The sequence below is a fragment of the Phalaenopsis equestris genome, unplaced genomic scaffold (genome assembly GCF_001263595.1).
Source record: "Phalaenopsis equestris unplaced genomic scaffold, ASM126359v1 Scaffold000204, whole genome shotgun sequence".
Taxonomy (NCBI): domain Eukaryota; kingdom Viridiplantae; phylum Streptophyta; class Magnoliopsida; order Asparagales; family Orchidaceae; genus Phalaenopsis; species Phalaenopsis equestris.
Window position 1 is genome coordinate 815886 of NW_018164646.1, and position 17340 is coordinate 833225.

A 17340-nucleotide genomic window follows, 5' to 3' on the forward strand; every position below is an offset into this window, starting at 1 on the left:
TATTATATATATATATATATATATATATATATATATATATTAATGATGTTTTGAATCATATGTAATATAAAATTGCTCTTAGTTTATCAAATAAATAAATAAATCATGATGCAATTGTCAGCAAAATTTTCAGAATCAATATTCCTGGAGGAAATTCTAAAACTGATACTTTAAACCATGATCTACAGAACAAGAAGTTCAAATTGCACTGTCAAAATGGGGGGAAAAAAAAAGCTAATACAAACGAAAGCTGTTTGCAGAGTAAAATACAGTATTTATAAAGATTTTCAATCCAACAATATCCAAAAAAGAGTCAACAGTGTTATAAATTGAAGTATAATTTAGTTTTTTATTACAAACAACAAAAATATTATATTAAAAAAAAAGTTATAAATTGAAGTATAATTTAGTTTTTTATTACAAACAACAAAAATATTATATTAAAAAAAAAAGCTAAATGTGTCATTCGAGTTGGATCCATGAGAAATATTCGGCATTTTAATATAATACATATATAATAAGAAAATTGGTATTTGGCAGACGCCCAAATACCGATTTCCCATGCGCTAGGCCCTATGATGATGAGAGCCGACATCATGTATCTAAATATTCGAGAACCTAATGCCACTGGAGATTGAACCCGTGACCTGAGTGGACTTACAGTGAATCCCGCCAAACAACAGACCACGACTTAAGACACAATACACGCACAAGCACTCACCGCAGCTCTTGGTGTCGGGCGTGAGGGAGATGATGCAGTTATTTTGTTTTATTTATTTATTTATTTATTTATTTTAACTTGCTTATTTGAGAGAATTCTCAATATCGATGACAAAGCGGTACTTGACGTCCCTCTTAACAAGCCTGTCGAGTGCCTCGTTGATATATGTGATTGGAATTAGTTCAATCTTTGGGTATATTTTATTGGCAGCACTGAACTCTAACATCTCTTTGATGTCTTTTGTACCGCCCACTGCGCTCCCAGAAATAGTCTTTGAGCCTACAATGAGGAATTGAACATCTCACGCAACTTTGCACTAATTTCAGATATTTTAAAAATTTTAAAAATATGATGTGAGAACATGTTGATTAAAATGATATCAGAGTTTACCTGAAAAATACAGAATACAAAATATTATTGTTGAAAACTTCAAAAGATATCACAGAAAAGTATTCTTAAAACAAGAAATAAAGAACACAAGCACAAACGAGCACCTTGGGCGAGGAAGAAGGGGGTGAATCAGGCTGCACAAAGAAAGGGAGATGGCCTGGGAGGGGCGGTGATGGAGGCAGGAGTAGGGGTGTAGAATGGCTTGGAAACAATGGCAGTGGGGTTGGACGAGACTGGCGGCAGCGATAGCAAGTGGAGGGAAGGGTCTGGTAGTGACACCAAGAAAGAAGATGCGAGGATGGAAACAGTGAGCAGTGAAAAAGGATTAGGTGGTAGGTTGAGGTAGTCACCACTTCGGAACAAGATACAGTCAGAACACCACCTGTTCTCAGATACAACCTTAATAGGGAGCAGAACGACTAGAGGCGAAAACTTAAAATCAGCAAAAACTAAAACCCTAGACAACAACATATATTTATAGTAGGCAAAATCGGGAGAGGTCCCGTCCCATTGGAGTGTCGGCCGGTCCATCCTCCATGCTAAACCGGCACAAACATCCTGGACCGGTCGGTCTAGCCCCAACCCTACGTTAGTCTCCCTAAGTTTAGAAAGTTTCAACTTCATTTGTTGAAACTTTTGGGTCCACGTAGTTCGGTGTGAAGTTCGCGACATTGAATATAGCATAAACATTGTAGTCTATTGGCAGGTCGATTATGTAAGCGTTCTCATTCAGCCCGGAGTATTATAAAAGATACATCGGCTCAGGGCTTGAGTTTTTCGAATGCTCCCACCGAGAATCTTTCTTTCTTCAACCGGATCCAGACTAGGTCCCCATCTTGAAAAGTCATATTCTCTCTAGACTTGTTTGCTTTTGTTTGGTACTTTTGGTTATGTTTAGTGATTTCCTTCCCAACAAACTCATGGAGATTTTGAATCTTGTGCACTCGTTCCTCAACATTCTCACTAATTTTTTATGTCGGCGGGAGGGATACCAATTAAAGTGGAGTGAGCGAGTTGCGCCAGTACACAATCTTAAATGGGATGTGTCCCATAGTGTGACTTACGGATTTGTTGCAAGCAAACTCGGCCAGCGGTAGAATCAAATCCCACTACTTATTATTCTTCCAAGGCTCCTGTTCACTACCTTCGTCTGACCTTCCTATAGGGTTAGCTGCAGAACTGAATTGAAGATTAGTGCATAGTCCTACAGAGTCCTCCAGAAGCAACTCGAGGCTTGAAATACCTATCTGAAGAGATGGTCCAGGTATCCAGTGCAGTCTCACAATCTCCTTGAAATACAAGTCAACGATATGTGATGTATATAATCTACAGTGGCACACTACAAAATATGTCATCTTCGAGAATTGACCCACCATGACCATGAATAAATCCTTGTTCTGTTGTGTCCGCGAGAGCCCGCCACAAATTTCATGCTAACATCTAGCCACAGTGCCTCTGGTACTGGTAATAGGTGTATAACCCTACATTTTGCCCTTGATTTTTTTCATATGATAAATCATGCATTGTCTGGCGTGCCACTCCACATCTCTCGCTAGTTGGGGCCAAAAAAAGTGCTCCCTCACAAGTGCGAGTCTAGTCCTTGCCAAAATTCTCTGTGAATCCTCCACTGTGGTTTTCATGAACAATGGACTACCTCAGCGAATAGCTAAGAATACACAACTTACTCTGGCATAACAAGTACTCATCAACTCTTTATTACTGCCTATTAGGCTTCTCCTGACACTACTCCAAGATTTTTCTGAAATCCTCATCCATCTTGTAAAGCTCATTTACTAACTCAAAGCCCACGATGCGAGTTTGCATCGCAGTGATCAATCTCAGTGAGTTTGCTAACTGGTTTTGACTCCTTGCCTTGTGTTTAAGCATGAACTGGAATGATGCTAAGAACTCCACCAAAGTTGCAAGATGACCCTTCAGTTTGCTCTGGTTGTTTAAAAATTTCAAGGCTTCGTGGTCCTTGAACAATGTCAACTCGTTGGTCAGTAGTTAATTGCTCTAGTTCTCAAGAGCTCTCACAATAACATAAAACTTCTTGTCGCACATCGAGTATTTCCTCCTAAAATCATTCAGGAGGATTGGGTGACCTCCCCGGCTCAACACTGCTCCTATTCCCACAACAGATGCCTCACACTCTACCACGAACAGCCGGTTGAAGTTTGGTAATGTTAAGATTGACGCCTGGGTCACCTTCTCCTTGAGTGCATTAAAACTATGTTGAGTTGCCTCTGCCCACTGGAATTTCTCTGCGTTCAAAATGCTCTGTCAGAAGGGTGGAGATGGTATTGAAACTCCGGATGAATCGCCAGTAAAATGTCGCTAGTCCCAAAAATTGTCTCAGCTCGATGAATGACTACAGTGCAGTCTAACTCACAATGGTCTCGATCTTCGTAAGATCCATCTGAAAGCCTGCACTAGACACGATATAACCCAAAAAACATATATGGTTTGTCATAAATTATCATTTCTTTGGATGGACATATAGATTCTCTGCTCGTAATACCTCAAATACCGCCCTCAGGTGTTATCAGTGTTCTTCCTCAGACTGGTTGTACACCAGAATGTTTTCAAAGTAGACCATTACAAATTTTTCAATGTGGCTCCGAAAGACCTGATTCATTAACCGTGTAAAAGTGTTGAGCGCGTTTAACAATCCGAAGAGCATAACTGTCCACTAGTATAAACCATCTCGGGCCTTGAAAGCGGTTTTACACTCGTCTGCGTAAATCAACCTTAGAAAAGATGGTGGCTCCATGTAACTGATCCAAGGGGTAGTCTAGAAGAGGTATGGGAAATCGGTACTTAACAGTAATCTTGTTGATGGCTCTGCTGTAAATGCACATCAGCCATGAATCGTCCTTAGGTGTCATTTATGTGGAGACAACACACAGACTGGTACTCTCTCTAATCAGCCCTCTTTTGACAAGATATGTACCTGTTATTGCAACTCTTCGTACTCCACGGGTCTCAATCTGTTGGCAGACCGATTTGGCAGCACTGATCCTGGGATGAGATCTATGGCGTGTTGAATGACCCTCAGTGATGATAATTCCTCTATAAGACTGTCGTTCATCACATCCTGAAAGACATGTAGTAGTTGTAGTGGTGATGATATATCACTCTCCTCCTCGTTTCCCTCTAGTAGGACCAATACCAGTACCACTAAAAAATCTCGAATTGAGTGCATGAATGTGGCCATTGAGATTAACGCCTCCTATTTGTCGCCTACACCTCTTGCATCCTTAAAAACAAACAATACGATGTGTTTCTTATCCTTTTTAAAAGAGTATTCTTGAAGTCGACGTGTTGAGTCTTGCGGTCAAACTGCCAAGATTACTCCAAAAAAAATATGACATACGTCCATCAGAACCAAATCACACCACACTTGCTCCTGTCACTGATTCTCAATTGAAAATTCGGCAAAGCATTGTTTATCCACGTGTATCATATTTCCCTCTTCAACCAAGTAAATGAATAGGATTGGAGATATTTTTGAAAAGCCAATCACAATTTTTTTACCATCAATGTGGACACATATTTTCATAACTCCAACAGTCGATGATGAACCTGCAAACTTACATTTTACCGTACACTTGATGTGAAAGATACTGTGCCTCAGCTATGGTTGATTTCATTTCGGCTTTGACTGTAGAACTCTTTGAATGACTAACAACTCTCCCTCATCACCCTAGAGGCTCCTTGTCCTCCACCTCCTTACCGACAGCCTGATCTGTGAATGTGACTCATGGGACAGCTGAAGGCTATGTATCCGTAGCTGCAACGCCTGAAACAACTCCTGGTAGGTATTGTACTGTAAGTACTACCCTTTTCCAGTTCCTTCCACTTGGATCTATCTAATGACTCCCCTATTCTGTCTTGCCAACTCAGCCAGAGTTTCCCTTGTCGATTGCAATAGTAGCAGGTGACTTCTTGACTGAAGACTGTTGTTTGAATGAATATTGTTGCTTGCTTTGTTTTTGTTGTTTTTCACCATTAAGGCTAATGTTTGAACATCCACCAACGACTAGTATGGTTGTAACTGCAAAACATTGTTAATAGCAGGCTTCTAGTCCTCTAGATAGTGGGCTATGGTGTTTTTCTGTTTCGACCAACTCACACTTCATCTGCAATTGGTTGAACCGTGCTTTGAATTCCTCAACTGAAAGATTTCTCTGTTGTAGGTGGAGTCTCAAAAACATGTCCTGATGGAAATGAGGTGGAAGGTATTTCCTCTGCATCTTTCTCCTCACCTTTCCCATTTGATAATCTTATCATTATCTTCTCTTTTCCTCTGTCTCTGCAAACTATCCCAACACAAAGAGGCTCCTTTTCAACTTGATTGCTGCTAATTTTACCCGCTTATCCTCTGACACCCCCTTATATTTGAAGATTCGCTCAACAAATTGTTGCTAGTCGATAAATTCATCTAAATCCATACCTCCATCAAATTCTGGTCGATCCACTTTGATGTCGAAGTCCTTATGGCCTCCATATATGTGGGCTCCTCTCTCGGCCTCTTTTGATACTGAATCCTGAAGCAACGAAGTTGGTATTCCTCGTTAAGGATGTCTTCCCTATGGAATAGATTCAGATATTCACTCATGTCTCTCCTTCAACTCTCTAGATCAAGGTTGAGGGTAATCTCCTCATGGGTTTCATTATCAATCTCTGAGAGCCTCTATTGAGGTCAGAGGATCTCCCACTGTATCTCGTCCATGGTAGGTTCCGACATGTATCCCTATAGTGACATGATTAGGCTTTGGGATCAGAAGGGTGGTTAAGAATATGAAAGAAAAAATTTTTGATGGAGGGATAAGTCGGATGCTAGGAAACCTTAGGATATGACTAGGGTCAAGCTAGTTTTGATAACAAACGATACTGAAGTTAACCCGAGAAACACAATACGCAAAATATTATTGTTGAAAACTTCAAAAGGAATCACACAAATGTTCTTAAAATAGGAAATAAAAAACACAAGCACAAACGAGCCCCTAAGACCAGGACAGAGGGGCGAATCCTGTTAGGCAACGAAAGGGAGGTGGCCTAAGGGTTTGCGACAACAGGACGGTAGATGGAAGAAAAGGTGAATACTGGTGGAGTTGTAAGAAGATGGAGAGGCGGTAGGTTATGGTGTAGAGAGGTCGACTGCAAAAATTGGAGTTGCGTGTAGGTGGCAGGCAGTGACAGCATATAGGCTAGCGACAATGGTAGTGGGTTTGGGTGAGGATGGCGATAGCGAAGACAAGCGGAGGGAGAGTCTGGCAATAATACTGGTGTGTCATCCGATCCAGCCTCCCTATTGGACCGACACGAACAAGCTAGACCGGTTGATCCAGCCCAAGCAATGTGTCATAAAATTTCGAAAACCTACTTTGAGAAAGTGAAATAGAAAAACTCAACTTCTTATTACATATTGTAATAAATTTATAATTTTTAAAAAGTAAACTTGACTAAATTCTGGTCAAAATATTCTCATACTTTTTTATATTTTCATTTTCATGATTTATTTGGTATGGGAAAAAGTTTTTACTAATAAAAAAGGGACATACCAAAAATGAGGGATCCAGGAGACACTTTAATTTCACCGGGTACGCCAACCAGAACCAGGGTTCCTTCTGTCTTCAAAATAGACATGTAAGGCTCAAATGGGTGAGGCCCAGATGACGTATCAATAATAAAGTCCAGGGAGTTAGACAGTGTCTACAAGAAAGACAAATAACCATTTTATACAAAATAGTTGAAAACAGATCTGAAACAGAGAAAAGTTGACTTATGAGTAGCTAGAGGAAACATGACACCTGAGATATAGAAGATTGTAAAAGACAAGAAGAATGGAAAGAAGCCTCATAACAAGGAATAATATAAGCTTAATCACCTCTAGTGCATAAAAATCCAATGAAACAAAGCAGTAATAGTATATAAAAACAACCTGCAGATAAAATAACAATATGCAACTCCTCCAAAAAGCTCCAAAAACACCAAAATTTTAGGGATATTGTAGCCATGACATCTAGTAGCAAAAAAAAGTGTGTGAAAGATTGGAGAGGCATTGATGTAGAAAAAAGGACGATAGAGCAGTCAAAAAGGCCAGCATAGAGTGCAGCTGCATCAAGACTTAAGAAACTTGTGTGCATCAAAAATAAGAACCCAGAAAAATCGTGTGGCAAGCCTCCATTTTAATGGCAATTCACATACCTCATTAAGCCAGTCAGTCCTCTTTCATGTTTCATTTTCAAAATTTATGAGCAGCCCGTGATTTACTTCTATGATAGGAAGTAATAGGAAAGGACGTATTAGACAATTAAAACTTCCAAGTCTACTAATCACAAAAAGCCCATGAGCCATACAAGTCTGCGTGATGATGATTAGATTATTTGACATAAGAACCCTTAAACCAAATATGTTTGAACCAATGAACATCAGGTTTGTAACCAGTTTTCTTTTCTTTATTATTATTATTATTATTATCTTGCCTTCGAATGAAGAGGTATCTTTCCAATTCTAATAATACTTAGATAGGTCGAGTTGATGAGGCTATAAATCACAGGAGAAACCCTAACACCAAGAGGAAAATTGAATATTAAGTGCACATTCTTTCACAATTTTTATTTTATTTTATTTTATTTTATTTTATGGCATTGCCTTCCAACCATATTGCTTCTATTATTAAAAATAGCTTCTAACAATTTTGCGTCAAACTTTTGTCCTTCATTGTGGCAATTCAAGGCTATGTTCTATCATTTATGAAGCATAAATCCTAACATGAGATATGAATGCAATATGAAGTGGATATGGGAGTACAAAATACCTGTTAAAAAGAAGGCATAATAGGCCATTGACACTATGTTTTTAACAATTAATATAAAGAATATAATAAAAAAAACCAACATTTATAACTTCTATTAAAAAATTTTTTGTGATCATGTGATCGTCCTACACAAGTCACAACCATGGCCTGCATGCTTGTTGTACATACCCATCACACAACATTGTCCCATTCATGTGCTGCCAGATATTTCTAGCCTGCAATCATTGCTCATAGTCTTCCTATGTGACCTTCATGCTTCTTATGGCAGCTCATGTCCGCTCTTAATCCCTCCCTTTGAGATCTCTCATCAATCATTCATTACGTGCCCCTCTAAGCGTGGTTACACACTAGGCGTTTTGTCTGTCATTTGCTTTCAAGTTTAACCAGCATAGCTGCCCTTGCACCTTCTCTCATAAGGGGCGTAGACATCCGAGTGGAGCAATGCCCATGCTATCTCCAACATTGATGCCCTGGATAACACCCTGAATGTCTCAATCTTGCTCTCACTTTTTAACTTATGCTCAAAAAGTTATGTGCATCACGCTTACTGTCTTCTCACGCCTCGAGATCATTCCTTGGTTTCCATGTCATCATCATCATCATCTACTCACGCTGTTTTACTTGACGAGGTTATTCCATCGCCAACATCAGTTATGGTGCTAAATGTTTCCCATGCAATTTCAACTTCATGTCATTCAAGCACCAATAGATATTGTTTCGACCATTCGAAGTGTTCCCTGATCTTTTGCTGATACTGTTGGGGAGCAAGAGCCTCTAGAACTCAACAGGCAACATCCATCCAGTTCCCATTATCTTTTCATCAAGAATCAAATTCTCCTCAACAAAAACAGCCTTCATGTTTGGGTTAAACCAATTCTTATTTCTACTAAAATTTGAGATTTTGAGACTAAGAACTCATTTCTCCCTTTCTATCATGGGCAAGTCCTCGATGGGGGCATCCTAACCTTGATATTATATACATTTATGACAGGCTTGCATTTGCTAGAGAATAATTTATTGGGTTTCCTAACCCTCCTGATCTTATTATCAACCAATCAATTCAAATATATTACTCCAGTCTTTTTTCAAGACAAGGCTATTAAGTGATTTTTTTAAAGAAAATGTTAAACTGCTCCTCATTTTAAATAATACATAGAACCTCTTGTACCTTTGTGCAGATTTTTTTATTTAAATTTCGTCTACACTACTTCAATCATTCTGTTTTATATTTGGCAAACCTTTACAAGTAGTGAGCCACCACTCAATTTTCTAGACCTTTACAAGCTTACCTTACATGATATGAAATCTTCCAGCAGGTGCGACAAGGTACAATCACCTATCAACAAACTTGTCAATGAACAAGTCTATCCAATCAAAGTTTCCAATAAACATTTTGCAATAACTATAGGAACATTCGTTGTGGATATTTCTAAAATGATGCAACTATGCTCATCCATCAAGAAGAATAATACGCACTTGAAACATCAGCACACCAGAAGGCTAGTGAAACTATTGGTCATAATAAAGTACGAATAACTATTACCAACTTTTTAGAGGCTAAAATGAAGGATCAAATAAGGGCCCGAGCTTATTTGCTGTGGTGGCGTTTTGAAAACGCACCAGATTTGTTTGAGTGAATTGCGTTTTGACAGATTATTAGTTTTCAAAACGCTGAAAACAGTGTTTTCACACTGCACCTATCTAGGTGCAGCTTCATGGATGCGGTCGATGCGGTCTGGCTTTCCCAAAAAAATAAAAATTTGTAATAGCCACCGCACCAAGCTTATAATCAGATTATTCAATAAGTTGCAGCTGCCCCAAACAGACCCTAAGTAAGCAAACTGTTCAGCAAACAATATTTTAAGCCAAAGAGAAGAAAGTAGGTTGCAACATACACCTGCATTTTTTGCTCATCTGAAGACAGCACAAACTCATCTGCACCAAGGATTTCCAGTGCTTCGTCTTTCTTGGATAAACTTGTACTAAATACCACTACCTTCAAACCAAAAGCTTTTCCATACTTAACTGCCATATGACCAAGGCCGCCGAGGCCAATGACTCCTAGAGACTTGCCGCGTTGGTTCATATGATGGTGTATAAATGGAGCATACACAGTGATACCTGCACAAAGCAAAGGTGCTGCCAATTCTGGAGGGTAACCATCAGGTATCTTGAAGCAGTATCTGTAGGATGGGAAAAAAATTTTGCTGTCAAAAGTTATTGCATTAATTATGAAGCTTATCAGAAACTTGGACTAATCATTGCAAAGCATCACAAAATTTTTTTAAGTTGTGATATTTCATAGGTAATTTATCAATAATAATTCTTAATATATATATATATATATGTGTGTGTGTATATATATATTAATTTCATCATAGACCATTTAAAAATAAAGTGAGAAATATAAGGAATGTTACCAAGAAATTCAGTTCCGTAAATTTTGATAAAGAAAATGTAAAATTCGAAAATACCATTCAACCAGCCGTTCATTTTTAAGTAAAATTTCCATTACCATTAACAGAGACAATTTTGTCTCATATTTTATGAGTCCAAGGACAAAATCAGACCTTTATATAATCTAGAACTAAAATGACTCCCCATAAATAATCGTGTAACTATATTGATTATTGTATCACCTTTTAATTAATCACGACATCATGGATATTCCTCCCTGACAACTAATCAACAACTCTTCAATCAAACCATGAACAGTTCAATGAAACCATATGCTGCGAGCTTCCATTCCTGGATGAATTTTGAGCACGCAGAAACCCAGGTTTGGCATATTTCTACATATCTAAATAGAGTTTTAAAAATGCATGTTTTGGGTTCTTAAAATCTAAAATCTGATTTACAAATATGAAGAGTCACATATGAAATGTACCCACTTCAATTTCATCCTTGGATCATGATTTCAAATGAATATTTTCAGAACATCATATTCAACAAAGATAAATAATAATAATAATAACAACAAAAATTCTAAAACTTTTATCACACAAAGGAAAACAAAATGAGATAGAAGTGTAACCTGCCTTTGATTGACAACAATATAACTGGAATATCCCCCTTTAGTAATTGTGCCATCTATGTCAATGCCATTGAATGTAAAAGTTGCCCCTTTTACGCATTTGTTTTCTTTGTCAGAATCACAATACTCGCAAGTTTGGCATGAATTAACATATGTTCCAACACCGACAATATCTCCAATCTTGAAGTCTGTAACACCAGTGCTAACTGTAGTCACAACCCCAACAATCTCATGCCTGAGCCAAATCACCACAAACCAACAACATTATTTTAAATTTAATTGCAAAATTATATATTATTAGGAATTCTACAAATAAGATAAACAAGAAACTGCGCTGCCAAAGTTTATCACTTATTAACCTAAAATTTTTGGGTTACATGTATGCTGCAGATACTTTTGGTTTTTAACATTCCTTGTATTCTTAATATTTACACTTTCATAAAGCCAAACAAAATAGTTGGGTTAAAGAAGATGATGATAATGGCAGTTACTTTTCTTAAATATTTATATGTTCCTGTTATTCAACATATAGTCTAAGGCAATTACTTGAGAGATTTGTTCTTTAGGAAATCACAAGTACAAATAAAAAACTTAAGAATGTTCTAAGTTGTACTCCGTTGTGAGATAAAATATATTTAAACTAAGAATGATTGATATTTCTAAGGCAAAAGATCATTAGTGTGATGCACTGCTATTTTGATGGTAGCTAGTGTAAGTGCTCCACTCTATTTCTAATTGCATTGGTAGCATGCTCTACTACTTGGTATGATGAGGGTGCACAACAAATATAACGACCAATTTCTGAGCGAGAGATGTGGATATGCATCTGAATTTAAAATTTTTTTAATTTTTTTTTAATTTTCAGTATTATCCTACAGATTTAAGTTTCCCATCAAAATCCTTTTATTTCATGCTAAAAGCAACGTCCAAACTGTGTAACATATGAATTTGATAAAAGAAAAAATTATCTTTACCCATCAATAAATTTCCCTTCTTCGCATAAATTGCACAATTAGGCTGCGTAGGGAAAAAGATTTTACCCAGGCACGACAGGATAAATTGAATTGTTCAGCTGATTTCTGGTCCAGATAACATCGGCATAACATACTCCACAATGGGTTATCCTTAATGAAACATCACCATCTTGAAGAGCCCTGCATTATTTACAAAAAATAGAAGAATCTATTACAAAAATATCAGGTTGACAGGTCAAAGAACTAACATATCAGCCAATATTTTAAAAGGCGTAGATGTTGGGTGGGGTGTAGATGTTGGGTGGGGTGTTTTAGCTGTTATGGCGCGATGCGTAAGCCCCAAGGCGTCGGGCGTAAGCCCCACAATAATAAAAAAAAGAATTATGAAAATTAAGAGATAAAAATAAACTATTAGTGCATAATAAAAAAAATTAAAATCTGTCTCTAGCAAATTACAAACAAGGAAAAAAAATCTGCAGTTTATTGTAGCTGAAGTAAAATTATTGTAGCCACTATAAACTCACTATAGCTACAATGCAAAATAATAAAAATCGTGAAACAATATAAACTTCTAACCAAATGAATTGGGTTGAGCCTGCGGAGAGCACAGATGCAGGAAAGAGAAGAAATTGCAGCTGAGGAACGATTGTAATCGATCTACCTGCCTGCCAAAAAGAAAGCTGGGCGGGGATCTCCTCTGTGGGAAGAAGTCGGGAGGCACGAAACAGAAGCCTGACGGCGGGATCGTCTGCGTGCACGTTGAAGCAGACGAAGCAGATGCTCCTTCATGAGGCAAGAAGCAAATGGCGTGATTGCCTACTGCGGGAGAGTCGAAGCAAATGACGGTGAGTTCTTCTGTATCTCAGTGTGCGAGGAAGCAGACGGTGCGAGAGATCGACTGTGTGGGGAGACCTTGAATCGGCATAGATTGAGTAAGTATGAAGAATTAGAGTTTTTTTTTTTCTTTTTAATGGATTAATAGATGGGGTACACTGGCTAGTTCCATATCGGTGTTGACCTCATTTTTAGTGAGGTCTTAATCTCCTACTCTTAGAACCTTGGATCTAACTTTAGGAGTTCTTATTGACCATCCTAGCGGACTAACAATGGAGCCAACCTCCCGCAGAACTTCAAATCACTTCTTGGCTCATTTTCGTGAAGAACTCGTATGAGTAGTCTCAAGCACTCAACGCTTAGTTGCAAGAGCTAAGGACTAACATGTAGAGGGTATGAAAATGAGTTCCCATAGAATCGGACGATCATAGGTGAACCCTCGTGACTCAGCAATGCACTCGCTACACCACGCACGAATTTGATACATCCCGCACTATTTTGAATTGAATTGACTTGTATGTCGGCGAACTCGTCCGGACGACTCCGGATGACGAAACGGACCACACGGATGCGTCCGGGACGTCGACTTTAGCTTGAAAAGACACTCATATTACTACGGTTCCGCACGCGAGCAATTAACACGAAAATCAATGCACGTTTTTTTACTTAGTGGGGGCGCGAGCCTGGGCTCAACCCAGATTCAACTCAGGTTCGATTCGGGTTGGACTCAGGCTGAACAAAGGTTAAAAAATTTTGAATTTTGAATTTCAAATTTTTGAATTTCAAATAGGCATTTAATCTCATTTTAATTGAAAGATAAAGATTTTCCTTTTGAATCTGCTTCATCAACGAAAACTAATTAAGTCCCCCAGCGTAACGCTGCTTCGATTAATTTGGCCCGCTCCTGTTCTAAAAAGAGGAACGCTGGCTTCTTCCTCGGGCTCTCGGCACGATTCAACTCCTCAATCTCACGCTCGATCCAGCTCCTTCCGGCTGGCCGCGTTTCTTCTTTTCCCCACGATGAATCCCTAGCCGAATATCCCCTCCACCACCGAAGCTCGTCGCTCTCTTCTCTCTCGATCCGTCTTCACAGAGAAGCACCGCATTCGCCCGCTTCGTCCCTCCCGCTCGAAACCCTCCTCTTCCTTTAAAGCTTGCCTAGAAACCTTCGTCCCCTCGAGTTCGCTTCTTCTTCTCTGCGCCGAAGAGCACCGCTCGCTTCTCCTCCCCCGACTGAACAGCTGTTCGGTTTGCCTCTGCCTCCTCTCTTCCTCGCCCGACCGAATAGCCGTTCGGCTCAAATGCTCTCTCTCTCTCGTGCGACAACTCGATCCCGCCTCCCTCCTCTTCACGCAGAAAAAAGCTCTTCTCACCTCCTCCTCTCTCGACACCGAGATTCTTGCCTGCTGAGACTCTCCTGTTCGGCTTCATTCCCCCCAACTCCTCTATTCCTCACGACAGAAGCGCCAAGCGACCGAAAAAACTCACTTGCTCCCTCTCTCTCTACTTCTCGAGTCGTCCGCCTCCCTCTTCCTTCATTTGTTTGGTTAGGGATCGATTTCTGCTTCGTGCAAGACTGCTTCTGCACTCTTCTCAGCTTGGTCTTCCTCCTCTATAGCACCCGACGTTGAAACTCCTTTGACATCCTCTGCTGCAGTCCCAAGAAAAGTTTGTCACTTATTCGTAAGTCTTATCCGGGATCTAACAATCCGCTGGTTGTTTACACATTCCTTTATACAGATTAAACTCGTCATCACCATTAGCCTCATCCTAATTGCTTTAGTTGGTTTTATGAGCTTCCCTTATCCATTGATATTGCTCTTGATTTATTAAATTTCAGCTATGTTGTTGGTATTATTGTGAAAAAAAAAATACGGAAAGGTTATTGGAAATGCACTTATCTATGTTTAATTGATTATCTGTCTCTACTTTTGGTTATGGTTGTGGAGGACGGTTTGAATTTGGATATCATAGAAAGAGGAAACATCAAGCAAAATTTGTTTTCATTCAATAGTATGATTAATATATAACTGGTATGCATATATAAGAAGGTTTGTGGCTTAGCCAAATTTTTTTTTAAAGGTTAAAACTGTTGGCATGTGTAACATTCCATGCTTGGACTATTGACATTGTTCGTAGGAGTGATTAAGAACTAGAAGTAAATATTTTTCTGGCTTAAGCCTATGGTGTTAATCATTTTTTAATTGTTAGATAACGTTTTGTAACCGGATTGGTCTTATGTTTATATTAAGACATTAATCTATGGGTCATCCATTACATATAATTCGGATTGTTGTTCTTGTCACTTGAATAGAAGAAATCGAACGAAGGAGATGCGCTTGTTAATGGTGGCTCAGAGACATTAATGTTGCTTCATGATTATGTTAAAATTCAAGAGGGGAATTTCCAAATTTGTAACACTCAATCCTTACATATTTACGTATCCAACACTCAAACTTCAATTCTTACATACATACCACTTATCTCCTACTTGTTTACATATCTAACACCTCAACTCTACTCATTATGTTTATGGCATCCGAACTTTTCATATCACATAAAACTTACTACGATTTCAACCTTTAAACATGGAACGCACTTTTTTATGCATAGTCAAGGTAGTAGGTATGTAAACATCAAAATTTGAGTGATGGGTTTGTAAATATGTAGGGATTGAGTGATGTGCATGCAAAGTGCAAAGTCCCTTTAATTGCATTTGACTGAATTTAGGTTTTGATATGCAAACACATGCGTAGCGATTAACGTACATGCTTTGGGAACATTTATGATTCTTTTTGGAAGCCTTAACTGTTTCTATTTCGGTGATTTCACATGTCGTGTTTGGTGCTGATTTTTCAGTAATTTTGGAAGGATTAAGGGTTGCATAGGGCAGTGTTTGCGGGCTGCCCTTGCTCGATACTTTTAACTATTTTTGGAGTCATTTCAGGTGCTGATTTTGGGCTGATTTGTGATTTTTGTATTTGTTATTTTGGAGGAAATTTTGGACTGATTGCCCATTGTTTAGAGCTGTTTGAAAGTGTCGTTGTGCGTTGTATTTTTTGGTTCCGTTTCGTGGCTTTTGGGCTGTACTTTTTTTTAGTTTATTTGGTGGCTTTTGAGCTCTACTTTTTTTACTCTGAATTGTGGAACATTCAGGCCGATCTAAAGTGTTTTGGGATATATTTAAGTACTCTTCTCAGAGGTCAATATAATTACACTTTTTGAAAGAACTTAATTTTTTAGGCCGATCCACTTATTGTTTCGTTCCTTGGCTTTGTTAGTTTTTGAAGTGGGTCGGCCTTCTCTTTTCGTTTGTTTTGTTACTTTTGTTAAATGGTTAAGTCAAAAAAAAAGAATTTCTGATTTAATTACTTGGAAAACACTTAGAAATATTTGAGGATTAGTTGGAAAACATTTAATTGGGGGTAAAACACTTTAAATCATTTTAGGCACAAGCTAAAATGTAGGCTTCCTAGATTTTAGGAGCACGCCCTAGGAAAGAACCCATCTACCTAATTCTCAGTGTAGGTCTCCTAGATTTTAGGAGCATACCCTAGGTGAGAGCTCATCCACCTAATTTTCAGCATAGGCTTCCTAGATTTTAGAAGCACACCCCAGGTGAGAGTTCATCCTGAGGAGCACACCCTAGGTGAGAGTCCATCCACCTAATTCTCAGCATAGGCTTCCTAGATTTTAAGAGCACACCCTAGGTGAGCGTTCATCCACTTAATTTTCGAATAAATAACGAAACTTGACACTTGACCCTGATTCACAAACTGATTAAGATGTCAGACATGAAAATACACTGAGACGTAGTTCATGTTTCCTTAATTAAATCAACAGTGAAATTCCCACAATGACTTAACCTACAATGAAACTCAGTGCATCGGGATTTGAGCTTGGATATTACACTCAAATCCTCCTAACAATTGGAGAAATTTGTTAACGCCACATATGAATCAGCAAACTAGGATAAGTCTAAGGGTCTAAGTGGCAAGGACGATGACGACATTGTTTATGTGTGCTTAAACGAGGGATACGATGTTAGATTATTATAATAGTATTTCCTACCTCAAGGATCTTCAATAAGGGAGAGGGAAGTACCTATGATACTATTCGCCGATTCTTGGTGGGATCGTTGCCCCAGACACTCTTAGGTTATCAGTAGTTCTAGCACGATTAGAGTGAAACAATAAAACAAAAATCTCTTTCGCATGTTAAAAGAACTCTGCATAAAAAAAAGATTTAAATAACTTTTGCATGAAAATTACTTTTGCATGAAAATTTTTCTATGCAAATTTATAAAGGTCCACGGCTAGTCATTTGGATTGAGGTTAAGGACTATCTTCCCGACCTTCTGTAGATTGTCGGGCTGATAACTCTTGTTCAAGATCGGGAAGCACACAGTCCAGCTCTGAGCCTCCACTTCTGCCAATGTCTTACACTAAGTCTTGGTCTTTCATATGTGGCTAAGGGTTTTTTTTGTTTGTGATTTCTACGACTTATTTTTTGACTTTCGTGATGGATTTTCTCGCATTGTTTAATCTTCTTGCAAGTTTAT

The 17340-nt window shown here is 38.6% G+C and overlaps 1 protein-coding gene across 3 annotated transcripts in view; it reads right to left on the reverse strand.

Moving 5' to 3' along the window:
• Positions 1-774: 774 nt before the first annotated feature.
• LOC110023003 (probable cinnamyl alcohol dehydrogenase 1) overlaps positions 775-17340 on the reverse strand; it is an 85144-nt gene continuing 68578 nt past the window's right edge. For all 3 annotated transcript variants that reach the window (XM_020722191.1, XM_020722193.1, XM_020722195.1), the window contains 5 exons: positions 12012-12125; positions 10976-11206; positions 9835-10120; positions 6679-6829; positions 775-1000 (listed from right to left, as the gene is read on the reverse strand). In XM_020722191.1, the coding sequence (XP_020577850.1) occupies positions 804-1000; positions 6679-6829; positions 9835-10120; positions 10976-11206; positions 12012-12125 (979 nt within the window). In that variant the 3' untranslated portion in view covers positions 775-803. The remainder of the gene's footprint in view (positions 1001-6678; positions 6830-9834; positions 10121-10975; positions 11207-12011; positions 12126-17340) is intronic.